This window comes from Schistocerca gregaria, chromosome X (genome assembly GCF_023897955.1).
Source record: "Schistocerca gregaria isolate iqSchGreg1 chromosome X, iqSchGreg1.2, whole genome shotgun sequence".
NCBI lineage: Eukaryota > Metazoa > Arthropoda > Insecta > Orthoptera > Acrididae > Schistocerca > Schistocerca gregaria.
In genome coordinates, this window is record NC_064931.1 from 787,342,931 (window position 1) to 787,358,680 (window position 15,750).

At 41.3% G+C, this 15,750-nt stretch overlaps 1 protein-coding gene across 1 annotated transcript in view; it reads left to right on the forward strand.

Moving 5' to 3' along the window:
* The window catches only part of LOC126298285 (uncharacterized), a 200,732-nt gene that overhangs the window by 127,705 nt on the left and 57,277 nt on the right, over nucleotides 1-15,750 (forward strand). Inside the window, exons 8-10 of the mRNA XM_049989584.1 lie at nucleotides 6,687-6,880; nucleotides 11,401-11,549; nucleotides 14,485-14,648. Of these exons, the coding sequence (XP_049845541.1) occupies nucleotides 6,687-6,880; nucleotides 11,401-11,549; nucleotides 14,485-14,648 (507 nt within the window). The remainder of the gene's footprint in view (nucleotides 1-6,686; nucleotides 6,881-11,400; nucleotides 11,550-14,484; nucleotides 14,649-15,750) is intronic.

Here is a 15,750-nt window from a genome sequence, read left to right on the forward strand (position 1 = left end):
TAAAATGCGTGTGCTGCGTTTGTTTGTATATACCAGCTTTTTCGGTAGGATTGGAGAGTTCCTTTAAATTGTGGTACAGCTGACCGTACTTCACGGAGAGAAATCTTCCGGCGCATCTACGGGTGTACACATAGGGAGTATTAATATGACTATTACAGTTCACAGGATAAATAAATGAGCTAGTGGATAACCTCGGAAGTTCCATTAGGCTATTCATGCATGATACTGTTTTATGTTGAGAAGCCGCAGTGCTGGAAATCTGTAGCAAAATGCAGGACAATCTGTAAGGATCGAGGTTTGACACAGGGATTGGCAGTTGACCCTCAACATAAATAAAGAATGTTTTGTGCCTAACTAAATAAATTACGCGACTGCTGAATAATCACACAGCCATTATATACCTGGAAGTATGCGTATGGAGCGACTACATAAAATTAATCTTAGGAAAGACAGATGCAAAACAGAGATTTATTAGAAGAATCCTGGGGAACTGTAGTCTATCCCTGATGGAAGCAGCTTACAAAACCCTCTTTCAACTGATATCTGATTGTTTTCCTGAACCTCGAACATTATTGTATTGTATTGTACTTTTATTGATCCAGGCAATCACTGTATTGTACAGCTGTACATATGATATTGGACAGGTCAAGAGAACATATTTGCAAGTAATTTTTTATTTTACATTATATTGTAATGAGGAAGTTAGCTATCTTTAACAAAACAGTAAATACAAATGTTGTATAGTAAAATACAAACAGCCAATACAAGTGTAATAGTAAAATAATCCAGTATATTTCATAGACATGCACAGTATATAATAATCCAGTATATTTCCTAGACGTGCACAGTATATAATTTTCAGACCTAATTGAACATTTATCATAAAATTGTTTACAATTTTAACCCATTTCAAAAAAAAAGGATCAACTGCATAAAAGCAATGGTCCAAGAGATATTTTTTTAACTTATGTGTGAAGGCTCTTTGGTTCTTTGTTACTTTTATTTCATTTGGTAAATTATTATACTTTTGTATCCCAACATTTAAAACACTTTTTTGGTAGAAGGTAGTTCTGGAATGAATCAGATTGCTGTCTTGTTGCATAGTTATGAATATCTCCATTGAATTTTAATGTGCAGTCATTGTTTAACAGGCATGACTTGACAAATGAGACGATATTATAAATGTAAGCAGAGGGCAGTGTCATAATGCCATTTGTTTTGAAATGTTGTCTGCATGATTCGTTATGTCTTAGGTTACATATTATACGTATTACCTTTTTTTTGCATTTTGAAAATATATCTACCTCCAGGTGAGTTCCCTCAAAATATGATTCCATACTGTAATGTAGAGTGGAAGTAAGCATAATATACATGTACTGGAAGAATAGAGAAAGCAGAATACAAAGAAGAGTAGTGTCCTTTGTCACATGTTTGCACAATAGACGCCACGGACGTATTCATCCAACTCCGTTCATACGCTTCAAAGAAGATGTTGTGTACCACGTTGTGGTTTACAACTAAAAATCGAAGAGCATGCGTTCGTAGCAAAGTCAATAAACATTTTGCTTCCTCCTACCTCAAGGAGATACCATGAAAGGATAACCAGAGAGACTCTAGCACAAACAGAGGCTTGCCAGCAGTCATTTTTCCCACGCATCATTCGCGGCTGTAACAGGAAAGGGGGAAGTGTCAGTGAAGCACCGCACACCATAAGCTGGCTTGCGGAGTGTTGGTGCAGACGTGGACGAAACATTCCTAACATTCTTGCCTGGTTTCACAACACTCCAAGTTTTAGTTTTACTTTGGTCCACAATATCAAATCAAATAACACAACTCTCGGCCTCAACTTATAATTGAGCCTTGCTCTCAGCTCTCCACTAGAAGAATATATAGGGTTGTTCCAATTAAAAATGGATTGGTCACAGGACAATGAAACTTTTCTCTTTTAAGAACATGCGGAAGAGAAATAATGATCAAGCCATTGACAGAAACACATTTTAATTTCCACGAGAGGGTAACATTTGTTGATTATGTACCATGTTTAGGTTCCAGGTTACAAACGTGGCTTCACAAGAAGGACAAAATCATCGTTTCACAATACGTCACAGCACTTTTCGAACAGTGGAACACGGTTTGTTCAGCTGTCGTAATACGGCTCGTGCAGTGCTTGAGGATATCACACTGCGTCCAGCATTCTCAGCAACGGCAACGGTAATCTCTTCAACAATCTGTGGCGCAATTGGCCGTCGGCCTCTCCCATGAGCAATCCCAAATCACCGGTTCATTAAAACTTCCGAATAATTTTCTTCAACTCTGGCACGGAAAGAGAATCTCTCCGTATTCCTGTAGCGCGTCAATATTCGCGAAGAGCAGCCGAACTACTGCTGTTGTTTGGATTAAACAGCTTTACAAGTAAAGCCCAGTTCACCTTGTCCGAACTGATGAGACTTTTTGAAATTGCAATGCACACAGATACTTGTGTTTCAACCCTACGTCGTCGCGCCACTACCGGCGCCCAACGGCAAGTCGTAACACTAACATTACTAACAACGCAAATCCAGCATCTCACAGTCTGAACAACATTCCTATTAAGTTGGGTGCGCATACGGTAAATAGTTTTCCATCTACACTGGCTCAAGTAGCGAAAGTTTAATTATAACTGCCCTGTATTTTCTTTTATGTTGATGTAGCTGCGACGTCTCTGCTCCTACGTGGAGTTTTAAAAATAAAGTTTACTTTATTAATGTCGACGATCTTACCCTGGCGGTGGTACACGATGCACGGATAACTACACTCCTGGACATTGAAATAAGAACACCGTGAATTCATTGTCCCAGGAAGGGAAACTTTATTGACACATTCCTGGGGTCAGATACATCGCATGATCACACTGACAGAACCACAGGCACATAGACACAGGCAACAGAGCATGCACAATGTCGGCACTAGTACAGTGTATATCCACCTTTCGCAGCAATGCAGGCTGCTATTCTCCCATGGAGACGATCGTAGAGATGCTGGATGTAGTCCTGTGGAACGGCTTGCCATGCCATTTCCACCTGGCGCCTCAGTTGGACCAGCGTTCGTGCTGGACGTGCAGACCGCGTGAGACGACGCTTCATCCAGTCCCAAACATGCTCAATGGGGGACAGATCCAGAGATCTTGCTGGCCAGGGTAGTTGACTTACACCTTCTAGAGCACGTTGGGTGGCACGGGATACATGCGGACGTGCAGTGTCCTGTTGGAACAGCAAGTTCCCTTGCCGGTCTAGGAATGGTAGAACGATGGGTTCGATGACGGTTTGGATGTACCGTGCACTGTTCAGTGTCCCCTCGACGATCACCAGAGGTGTACGGCCAGTGTAGGAGATCGCTCCCCACACCATCGGGGTGTTGGCCCTGTGTGCCTCGGTCGTATGCAGTCCTGATTGTGGCGCTCACCTGCACGGCACCAAACACTCATACGACCATCACTGGCACCAAGGCAGAAGCGACTCTCATCGCTGAAGACGACACGTCTCCATTCGTCCCTCCATTCACGCCTGTCGCGACACGACTGGAGGCGGGCTGCACGATGTTGGGGCGTGAGCGGAAGACGGCCTAACGGTGTGCGGGACCGTAGCCCAGCTTCGTGGAGACGGTTGCGAATGGTCCTCGCCGATACCCCAGGAGCAACAGTGTCCCTAATTTGCTGGGAAGTGGCGGTGCAGTCCCCTACGGCACTGCGTAGGATCCTACGGTCTTGGCGTGCATCCGTGCGTCGCTGCGGTCCGGTCCCAGGTCGACGGGCACGTGCACCTTCCGCCGACCACTGGCGACAACATCGATGTACTGTGGAGACCTCACGCCCCACGTGTTGAGCAATTCGGCGGTACGTCCACCCGGCCTCCCGCATGCCCACTATACGCCCTCGCTCAAAGTCCGTCAACTGCACATACGGTTCACGTTCACGCTGTCGCGGCATGCTACCAGTGTTAAAGACTGCGATGGAGCTCCGTATGCCACGGCAAACTGGCTGACACTGACGGCGGCGGTGCACAAATGCTTCGCAGCTAGCGCCATTCGACGGCCAACACCGCGGTTCCTGGTGTGCCCGCTGTGCCGTGCGTGTGATCATTGCTTGTACAGCCCTCTCGCAGTGTCCGGAGCAAGTATGGTGGGTTTGACACACCAGTGTCAATGTGTTCTTTTTTCTATTTCCAGGAGTGTATTAATGGTACATCTGTGATAAAGGGGTTTGCGTGCAGCGTCATATTCTGTTGCTGCAAACACTGTTGATTGAAAACAGTCGGCTGGCGAGAGTTTCGCTACAGTCTGGAACCGCGGGACCGCTACGGTCGCAGGTTCGAATCCTGCCTCGGGCATGGATGCGTGTGATGTCCTTAGGTTAGTTAGGTTTAAGTAGTTCTAAGTTCTAGGGGACTGATGACCTCAGCAGTTAAGTCCCATAGTGCTCAGAGCCATTTTCGAAAACAGTCGTAAATATTCCTAAACAATTATGTCGTATATTTTATTGACGTGGTTAAAGAGATGCAATTGACTCGCACAGCGCGTCTGTACAGGAGTCGCTCCCCATATTTGCCTCTCAGAATTTGCATCATTTACGCACATGATGGGTCTCCATCTGTCACTACACTGATTCATCAGATTCGAAAAGCTCATATGTGAAACGGTTCAGGGGTGTACGACAACTTCTAAGCGGGGTTGGGTCGCTACGGCGGTGGCGAGGTCATGGGAACAGACCGTAGGTAGTTTAGACAATACTTAAGTAAAAGAATATGTTATCAACTGCTTCTTTTCCTGATTACTCTGAACTTGAGCACAAGATCTATACGTAATATCCTGTGTGACAATAAGGCTCTGATGTGCAAGTAAAAAGAAAAGAAATAAAAGAAAAGTCCCAGTTAGCAATGATCCATTAACTATTCACATTGGAGTACCAATAATACAGATACTTACAGTGGATTACAGCAAACATGACAGTAGCACATATTACTATTAATACTGCATCAACCATTCACTTGACCCATAGTTTACTTAAATTTTGAAAGCAATAACCACTAAAATAGGAATTGACCATGTGGAAATCAATTTGCTCCTTTTTTCAAATGACACCCTGAAAACCATAGACCAAGACAGTAAAGCAGATATAACATTTATTGACTTTCCAAAAGCATTTGCCTCAGTGTCATAGTAGGACTTTGAATGTAGGTACAATTGATGGGGTATCAAATGAAGTTTGTGGCTGGATAGAGGATTTATTGGCAGCAGGGTTTCAGCATATTATCTTGGATGAAAAGTCATAGCATCCCATGACTACTGTATTAGTGAGTCACAAATGGAGTCAGTCAACTCATAAAAATGCCTGCTTATAACAGTTGACAATGAGAGGAAAGAGAATGGTGAAATAGGTTCATAGGTGGGCAACTTTGTTGCATAGGCAAGACACTGGGCAAATACAAAAATATCTGCGAAGCGGGCTGCTCACATAGCACTTGTGCAACTCATTCTATAGTATTGCTCAAGGATGTGGCAACCGTACCAAACAGGACAAACAGGCAATATTCTTGACACTTGAAGGTTGACACCAGTTATTGTGCAAAAGACTGATGTATGTACGGAGTTTTGAAAACCAATGTAATGGTAAGTGAGGAAGTTAGAAATATGCTAGAAATTTCAGCACATCATTTTCATAGAGACTGCAACAACCAGATTAGGCAGCATGCACATAGGCATTTGAATAATCATTCTTTCCATGCTGGAAAACCATAATATGGGGTATAACTGGAAGTACTCTCTGTCATGGATTTCCGAGAGTTTCGCAGAGAAAAGATGTACTTTTACAAATATTTCACTGTACCCTGATGTAAACGAAGATTTGGTATTAAAAGAAAACAATGGGAAGTACAGGTTGGAATATCACCAATATATTTGTGTCTTTTGGCAACTCAGTGTGTGTCATGTTTATGGCGAATAACAATTTATCTTTGTCATAATATTGTTGGCATTAAAATAAGAAAAATAGAAAAAATGTTTATCAGGACAGGAATAAACCATTGAAGCTAAGGCAGAGGAAAAAGACAGAAATAATAGGTCTTTAGTCTGTATACAGGACTCCTAGAGTTGTATGTAACTGCTATCACCATAATTGCAAATTATGTGCTTTCAAACTTTTCTCACAATGTAGGTAGTAAGGAACAAACAGATGGCTGCAAACATTTTAGATTCAATTATTTCTTCTATGAACTGTACTTTTTAATTACCCGAATGTGCAATCTTTATATACATTAGCTCATTTCTTTAACTTGTATCATGGAAACTATCTTTCACTTAGGTAGGTAGGTAGAGAGAGAGAGAGAGAGAGAGAGAGAGAGAGAGAGAGAGAGAGAGAGAGAAGAGAGTAGATCCTTAATGTAACATCATACATTACCTCATCAGTTTACTGAAATCATTTCACCTGAATATAATAATTATAGAAGTAATACATTTCTAAGGTTTGTAATACAAGAGAAATAGTACTTGCCTTTAATTAACCGCTCTTTAGTCAGATACCTTGTTTCTAAACTTATCAGTTGCTATATATGCTATGAATAGAATTGACAATTTGGTAAGGAAGAGTATTTGAGTCTTTGTTACATTATAAGTTGACTTAAAAGTGCTTGACTTCAGTTCATTTGATTTTTTAGGGGAAATCCCATGGTCAAATATGTCTGCCAAAGAACTAACAAAGCAATACTTGGATGGAACCTCTAGTTGCTTATGGGAAAGATCTAATATTCCATCTGCTTTGAAGAATATTCTTGCAGGTTGCTTGCAGCCCAAAGTTCAAATGAGAAAAACTAGTTTCATTAATATACTGGAAAATGTCTCCAGAATACAAGTAAGAAAATTTTGAAACTCTTGTGTTATGTTTGTCTTCTGCTGATAAATGTTATGGTCCACTACAGAGAAACTGAAATGATTAGTTATTGACAAACAGATCATGGCATGTCCGGACGGGAGTGTTCTCTTATCAGTACTGTGAAACATAGTTACTATTTTATTTTTTTACTTTTCATTTTACCATTTTCCACATGTAACTGGGCATGTCAAGTACATTATATAGTTATTTACATGTAGTAACAAGCATGTTTGTCATACATGCAGGGTGGAGAAAAATTGTGCCACAAAATTTTAAACCTGGATAGCTGATGGCAGTAGGAACTAAAATTACTAATGTTTTGTGGGTCGACAATGCACAGTTTTTAAACTTCAGATACTTGGCACCACGCACTGCGTTTGACTGTGGGATTGTCCTGTTGCTGGATGCTCTGGACAACGCATGACCGTGAATGCTTTGCCTGCCGGAGATCGCGATCTAGTCAAGGTGGCCCACACATTTTGCGGTAGCACGCCGCCCTTCCACTCAGGGGTTAATCTGCTGGGAGACTGACACATCCACTGTAGTTTTATGATAAGATATACCAGGAACAAATCCATCAACAGCTGTTAGTTCGCATACAGAAAGTCTTTTGCAAATTGTCTCAGCCCTAAAAAGTGCCCTTTTTGTAGCTAAGATATTGCTTACATGAAGCAGGTGCTCAAACTGGTGACTCTGATGTGACACAAGCTAGTAAACGTCGAACATTGTTTTGCCAAATCCTTTCAAAGATTTTCTGGTAAACTTTCCGGGATATAAGGTCGTGGTCTATGAAACTCTTCAGCTCCTAACGTTTCGTCCAGAGCTGCGCTGGATATCTTCGGAGGGGTGTTTCTCCTCTGGTGAGTCTTGCGACTGATGGGTCGGACGTCTGAGAGCGACTTATATATAATAGAAAGTGGTCTTTGTTGGTCTAAAGACAGGTCTAATAATTTACAGATCAGATTGGAAAGATTTTAAGTAAACATGATACTAGACCTGTTTTTAGACCAACGAAGAATTGTCATGTTCTCTGGTCTATAAAAGATAAAGGCGCTCCTCTATCAGCCAGTGGCGCATATAAAATTCCGTGTACATGTGGTAAAGTTTATATTGGAACAACAAAGAGAAGCCTAAATACACGGTTAAAAGAACACAGAAGTCTCTGCTGATTAGGAAAAACAGACAAATCGGCTGTAGCAGAACACGTTTTTCAGTCAGGAAATCACCAAGTGAAGTTTTCCGAAACAAAAATTTTATCTACGACGACGAACTATTACCCACGACTTTGTAGAGAAGCAATTGAAATATATAAACATAGGGATAATTTTAATCGGAAAGAAGAGACCATGAAACTTAGTGATATTTGGACAGTAGCACTAATTGCTAGACAGTTTTATCTGTGATGAGATTACGATCGATAATTAAGTTTTATCTCTGACAAAGATTATCTCTGCATATCACGTGTAGCTCTGGCCACGCCCACTTTCTACGATATATAAGTCGCTCCTGGACGTCCGACCCGTCAGTCGGCAAGACTCACCGGAGGAGAAACACTCCTCTGAAGGTGTCCAGCGCAGCTCTGGATGAAACGTTAGGAGCTGAAGAGTTTCATGGACCACGACCCTACATTCCGGAAAGTTTACCAGAAGATATGTCATCCGGTCGTGAAAGTCTTCATACTATGATCTTTCAAAGATTCCTGGCATTGCCCTAGTGTGACTGGTGGCGTGCTGAATGTGATCCATTAATTCCTCTTCATTTATAGGTGGTTCACATCCGGGTTGGTGAACTTGAACGTTGAAAGAATCCCCACAGGACAAAGTCTAGCAGCATGAACTCTGGTACCGCAAGGGCCATGTCCTACAAGCACCTCTGCCAATTACCCGGCCATCAAAGAGTTCATTTAAATATCCGCGCACAATATGACTGTTAAATGTGGGCACCCCATCATGCTGCAACCACATGGTTACCCGTATGTCCAGGGGAACATCTTCCAGCAGGCCGGTAGAGAATGTTGGCCATCACCCCTCAAAACCTCCCAGACTAATTTGATGAGTGACCCACATGTCATGTCCAACTGCTCAAGTACTTGTAATATGTGCTTCCTCAAAGAGCTCAAGAACAGTCTCTCTAAATGCAGCATCCCGTCACGTTCGAGGTCTTCCAGCATCACCATGATATCCTGCTAATGAGTCTGTTTTGTCAAGTCACCAGTGAATTGATGTAAACATTTGTGGGTGTGGGTGGCGTCTTGCTGGGTTACATTGCTCATACAACCATAGAGCTTCATGCACATTACTGTCAGCTAGTCCACAAACAAACGCCATATCTCATTGTTCTTCATATGAATACTGTGCCACCATGCTTACTGTGTGACTAATTGCAGGTGATTTGTGTGTGCTCCGAAGCGAAGCTTACATGTGAATGCCTCTGATGTGAGGTGGAGACACACAGCTAGAACTATTCAACATGTGTGCATATCACATTGAGGCAGTGATGGGACGAGGGACATTTGTACATGTGAACCAACAGCCATAGCGTTGACCATCAACCGACAAACAGCAACAGGGCAATCCCATGGCCAATCAGAGCATGAAGTTTCCATAGTTTAAAAATGGTGCTTTGTCGACCTACACAACATTAGTAATTTTGGTTTCTACTGGCATCCGCTATCCAGGGTTAAAATTTCATGATACAATTTTGCTGCACCCTGTATACCTAAATACCCTCTTAGGGGAAAAAAAACAGCATACCATGAAGGAATTATCTAAATAGGATGGAAATTGGTAGACGTGATGTACATGTGCAGACAAACAAATGATTACAATCACAGAAAAAATGGATGATTTATTCAAGAGAAATTAACCAACAGTTCTTAGATTACTGATCAGTGTATGACAGACTGTAGATCAGAGTACAGTGTGTATCAAAAGGAATCATCCGATTTGGCACATCTATATTTCTGAAACTAATAAATATATATAATGAACTTTGTTTTTAGATGAACAGGAAACGGAAAAAAAAGTTTTTTTCATAGTTGTTCAATATGCCCCCTCATGATGCATGGCATCTCTCAATACAGTATTTAAATTTTTTCCACACTGCAGTGGGCATGTCTTGTGTTACAGCTTCCACAGCTGCTGTTATGCATTGTCTCAGTTCATTCATCGTTGTTAGTAACAGAGGCACATAAACAGAATCTTTTATAAACCCCCAGAAGAAATAATCACACACAATCAGGTCTGGTGACCTTGGAGGCCAGTAATTTAAGGCTGAATCATTTAGTCCAGTGTGACCAATCCATCATTCGGTAATCCTTTGATTTAAAAATTTCCGCACTTCCAGATGGCCCCATCCTGTTGGTAAATGAAGTTGTTTGAATCTGTCTCCAACTGTAGGAAAAGAAATTTAAAGGCATATCGAGGTATGTGCTTCCTATAACAGTGAGCTCGGTAAGGCAAAAAGGACCATACACCTTTTGCTGTGAAATTGCACAAAATACATTGATTTTTGGAGAGTGCCTCTCATGTTGTACAACTTCATGTGGTTGTTTCATATTCCATATTCTCACATTATGATGGTTTACCATTCCACTTAAATGGAATGTTCAGTTGTCACTAAACACTTAGTGTGAAAGAAAACTGTCAGCCTCGTTCTTGCCAAGAAAGAAATTACAGAACTCCAAATACTGTTTGTCACCTTCACAAAGAAATTGAATAGCTTTATAGGGTTTCATGTGTAAACATCAACACAACGGATACCACATGGACATTAGGGGCATGTTGAGCTCACGAGCTGCATAGTGAACAAATTTCTGCAGACTCCTTGTGAAACTATGGTGGACGCATTTGACGTCTGTGTCAGATGCTCGAGGACAGTCTGGCAATTTGCCTTACACAAACAACCTGTTTCTCAGAATTGTTTATGCCATCATCTAATGCTCTGGTTGCATGAGGATCCACATCATGCCTAGTATGAAAGTCATGCTAAACAGTTCTTACTGACCTGCACTACGCAAAATGTAGAACATAAAACACTTTCTGTTGTCCTGACGCAATTTTTACTAGAACTGAAGTAGACACACATTACTGCTACCTAGTGGGACCAATGTAAAACGCAAGAGTTTGCTCTTTCCAATGTTATGTTGTTCATGCACATATCTCAAATAATATAATAGTTATGTTTTTTTTTTTAATTGGATGGTTCTTTGTGATAAACCCTGTACTAAGTGAGTATGTTGATAGATGATGAGATTGAATACCATCAGGGATAGGCTACAACACTGTCTCACTCCTTTCTCAACCACTGCTTCCCTCTCATGCCCCTTGACTCTTAGAACTGCCTTCTGATTTCTGTACAAGTTGTAAGTAGTCTTTTGCTACTTGTATTGTGCCCCTGATACCTTCAGTACAGTAAAAAATATCATAATAAGTAATGGACATAATATTTTCTTACAAATGATTTGTGCCTCAAAGATTAAACACTCATTTCCATATTAGGCAACAAACAGGCAAGAAGATAAACCAGTAACACAGAATCAATCAGAGACAACTGTGAAGAGAGTTCGTGTTTCCGTGAAGCCCTTACCATACAGGTCACCTCCAGCAGAAATACATGCTGACTTGGTTGATAATACAGCAACAAAAAGGTGAGGTACCAATTGTGAAGAATCAGTACAACATGCATAGCTTTAATTACTTAACAAGGAAATAAGTTCTCATTCATAGTCTCTTTTAAAAAAATATCATTTTAGTAAACTCGTCTTCAGAGTTTTTCATATTTTTACTCGTTCACAAATAACATCCCCATTATTCATTTGCATAGGTGATTGAAATAATAATTGGTGCTGGTAGTATTGAAAAGAGTTCAATGGGCTAAATTCATCGAGATCTTAGAAGGCAGTAACATACTTTCAGATACTATAAAGAATCTGAGAGTGAATGAGCTTCACTCTTGGACACAGTCTACCATAAATTTCTTGAACAGTGAATTGTGCCCAGTGATTAGAAAAGAACACAGACAGCAGGACTGATTCTTGGAAGAGTTGTCCTGTATCACCTTTGTTTGTGTCAAAGTGCCTGATAAGCAGCAGTTGATCCACAAATAACATTGCTTAGGAAATATTTGTATGGTGCCAGTTGGGGATCTGCAGCAGCTCAGAAGTGTGAAGCAAGTTATTACAGATTTGACTGACCATCAACAGAGTGTAACAAAGATGCAGAAAACTTTAACCTGCACAAATCTGAAGAAATATATTATACATTGTATGAAAACATACTGAAAAATTCTGTGTAGAAGTCTTTAATTTCAAAATTATGAGTTTTTTCAACCATTTATTTATTGTGATTCTTGAGTTTCTCCATTTGATAATCAAAATATCCACGGGTGTACTGCCGGTCTATAGTGTCCAACGGGCACAATATTTCGGCGATCAAACATGTCGCCATCATCAGGTGAACTGACGGACTGAGCTCCTGTGAACGTGCCGGCACGGAGATCCGTGTGCTATGGCTGCTCAGGGGGAACTGGGTTCGGTCGCGGCGGCGGCCGATTTAAATACCCTCCGCCCGCGGCGCGCTCCCTCCGCCGTCCGCGCCCCGCGCCACGGTAGCGCGGTGGAACAGATTGCGACGGCGTCTGAGATGACGTCGGTGTGATGGCTCTGTCCGCCGTGGTCGTCACAACTATGCGTTTGCTCGATTTACTCTTGATTAACCCAATCGCTGGTTCCCAAGCCTTGGTAAGATTATAGCCACAGTCTTACGAGGTCTTCATTGGTGCGAATTTCGATGGCCTCTCTAACAACGCTGTCCCAGTATCTCGACGTCTGTACCAGAATCCTCGTGCGGTCATACTCCATAGCGTGATTTTCCGACAAACAATGTTCAGCGACCGCCGACTTGCTCGGATACATCAGTCGAGTGTGCCTCTGGTGTTCACGGCATCGATCCTCGACGGTACGCATCGTCTGACCAATATACGACTTGCCACATTGACACAGAATCTGGTACACGCCGGCCTTCCTCAAACCGAGGTCATCTTTGGCGCTCCCCACCAGTGCACGAGTTTTATTCGGAGGACAAAACACAGTTCCGACCCGGTGTTTCTTCAGAATGCGGGCGATTTTCCCCGAGAGTGCGCCTGTGTATGGAATAAATGCAGTGCCTACCTCCTCCCTCGTGACTTCATCCATCTCAACAGGTTGTGCTGCAGTGGCTGGGCGGAGAGCACGTTGGATCTGCCACTCTGAGTACCCATTCTTTCGAAACACAGTTCTCAGATGTTCCAATTCCTGGGGTAGACTCTCTGTGTCAGAGATAGTGCGCGCCCTATGTACTAGAGTTTTAAGTACCCCACTCCTCTGTGAAGGGTGGTGGCAGCTGTCTGCGTGCAAATACAGATCAGTGTGTGTTGTCTTTCGATACACCCCATGACCTAGGGTGCCGTCAGCCCTTCTCCTGACCAAGACGTCAAGGAAAGGTAATTTACCCTCCGTTTCAGTCTCCATAGTGAATTTGATGTTGGGGTGTATGGAGTTTAGATGTGTAAGGAAGTCAAGGAGTTTATCCATACCATGTGGCCAGATGACGAACGTTCACTATGGAGACTCCGCGGGCGGAGGGTATTTAAATCGGCCGCGAGACCGAACCCAGTTTCCCCTGAGCAGCCATAGCGTATGGATCTCCGTGCCGGCACGTTCACAGGAGCTCAGTCCGTCAGTTCACCTGATGATAGCGACATGTTTGATCGCCGAAATATTGTGCCCGTTGGGCACTATAGACCGGCAGTACACCCGTGGATATTTTGATCATTTATTTATTAGTCACAATAGATTTTAATGAGGTGTTCTAATAGTCATTATTCTAACATTTCGCTCTCAAATTCTTAATATAATTGTTCTTAGAGTTAGTATGACAAGGCTTTGCTGTTGAAGTGCTTCCCAATGTTCAAATAGTCATTATTCTACCATTTTCTCTCAAATTCTTAATGTAATTGTTCTTAGAGTTAGTGTGACAATGCCTTGCTAATGAAATGCTGCCCAATGTGTATGGAATATGAATATGTCTAATGGATCATAAAAGCTTCTTATGACTGGTATCCAATTATGTGATTCTGTCCAGAATAACAGCAAGCTTACAAGACAAAAATATTAACACTATGTCTGTAAACAAATTTTCCTTCAATATCAAAATCCATTGTCAAATATTAAAAAGTCTATTCTCAGGTTAGGAGACGATTTTTTGTTACAACAGTTATTTGTGTGGATGATTGCTATTAATATGGTACATTTTATGTAACTGTACAGTTATTGATGTAATAATCAATGTATTGTCTTTTGTTTCAATGGCTGATTATTATGCATTTCACACTCACTTCAATCAGAAATTGTTAAGTATAATGAGATTTTAAACTGCTTCTTCCACAATCTTTCATAAATATCAATGCTTGTGAGTCAGTCTTAATACTTTATGGTTATTTTGTAAAAAGTTGGTGTTGGCATTATAGTTTTCATTTTTTTGAAGTAATCTGAAAATTTTATTCTTAGCCTATTAAATGAAACTTAAAAGACAATTTAACTGCAGGCAATTTGAACAATCCAGCCATGACAAGAAGACCATAAAATTAAGAACTCAGAGACTGAAAAATCAATCACATAATTATGAAAATAAATTGAATACTAGTTCATCAAATCTTATGGACCAGAATAGTAAGAATTACACTGTATCACAACACCTAAAACCACCAGGTAAGAAACATACTGCAGTTAATTATCACTTGTTTATTCATATACCTACAACTATTGTTACTGTGTAGAAACACATAAATTGTTAACAGAAATGTCAGTAATATTTTCATTAAACTACAGTTAGCATCATAGGCAGTAAACGAAAATAAATGGTCTTTTAACAATGGTACCGAGCAGATAAGTTATAATTTATCCAGGATAAGTAGAAGAAATTATCTGTTGAGGCTGCAGCTCCTTGGCTGTACATGAACTATTACTGAAATGACAGTCAAATGATATAATATATAGAAACACCCTGCCTCACAAAAACATACCACTCTTTGTGAAAATGCTTCAATTCTGGTGAAACATTTCATGCTCAGCATTTGTTAATATATATGCGTGCTTCAGCATTGTCCTCCAAAATGATGGTCAGACCCTGCAGAAAGTGTCATCACTTCTGTCTCAAAGCTGGTCATAGGTTTTATTCCAAAAATGAACAGCATAGAGACAGTAGTGATGACACTTTCTACAGGATCTGACCATCATTTTGCAGACCAATGCTCAAGCACATTCAGTGCAAGCTGTTACTGATTTGTTTGACTGATGGGACTGCTAAGTGCTATACCACCTACTGCACTCCCCTGACTTAAGCCCTCATAAATTCAACTCGATTTCGAAACTGAAGGAAACACTTCACGGCATTCACATCGGAACTGCTACAAATTTATTGGGCAATAGACTGTGCCGCTTGAACTGTCAACATAACTGGCACTGCTAAGAGTATCCTGTGACTTCACATCACTGGCAACAAGTTATACACAATGCTGGTGCCTACTTTGAAGGTCAGGAAAACTTTGAAACATGTCTCTATTTTGTATGAGCTGTAAATAAATAGCTTCCAATATTAAAGTTCCAACCCTCTTGGTTGCTCCTGCACTAGTGTTGTTGTTGGTGAGTAGAAGTGTGACAGGGTAGTGGTCAGGATTTGTGCAGGCTTTGAGTTCATGATAATCATTGCACAGGCACCAGGAACTGTCCAGCTTGGGGGTGAGGTGAAAAGCTGATGACCAGGGGCATGTGGAAGGGCAAAGTATACCAGTGGCAAGCAGCTTATCAAATT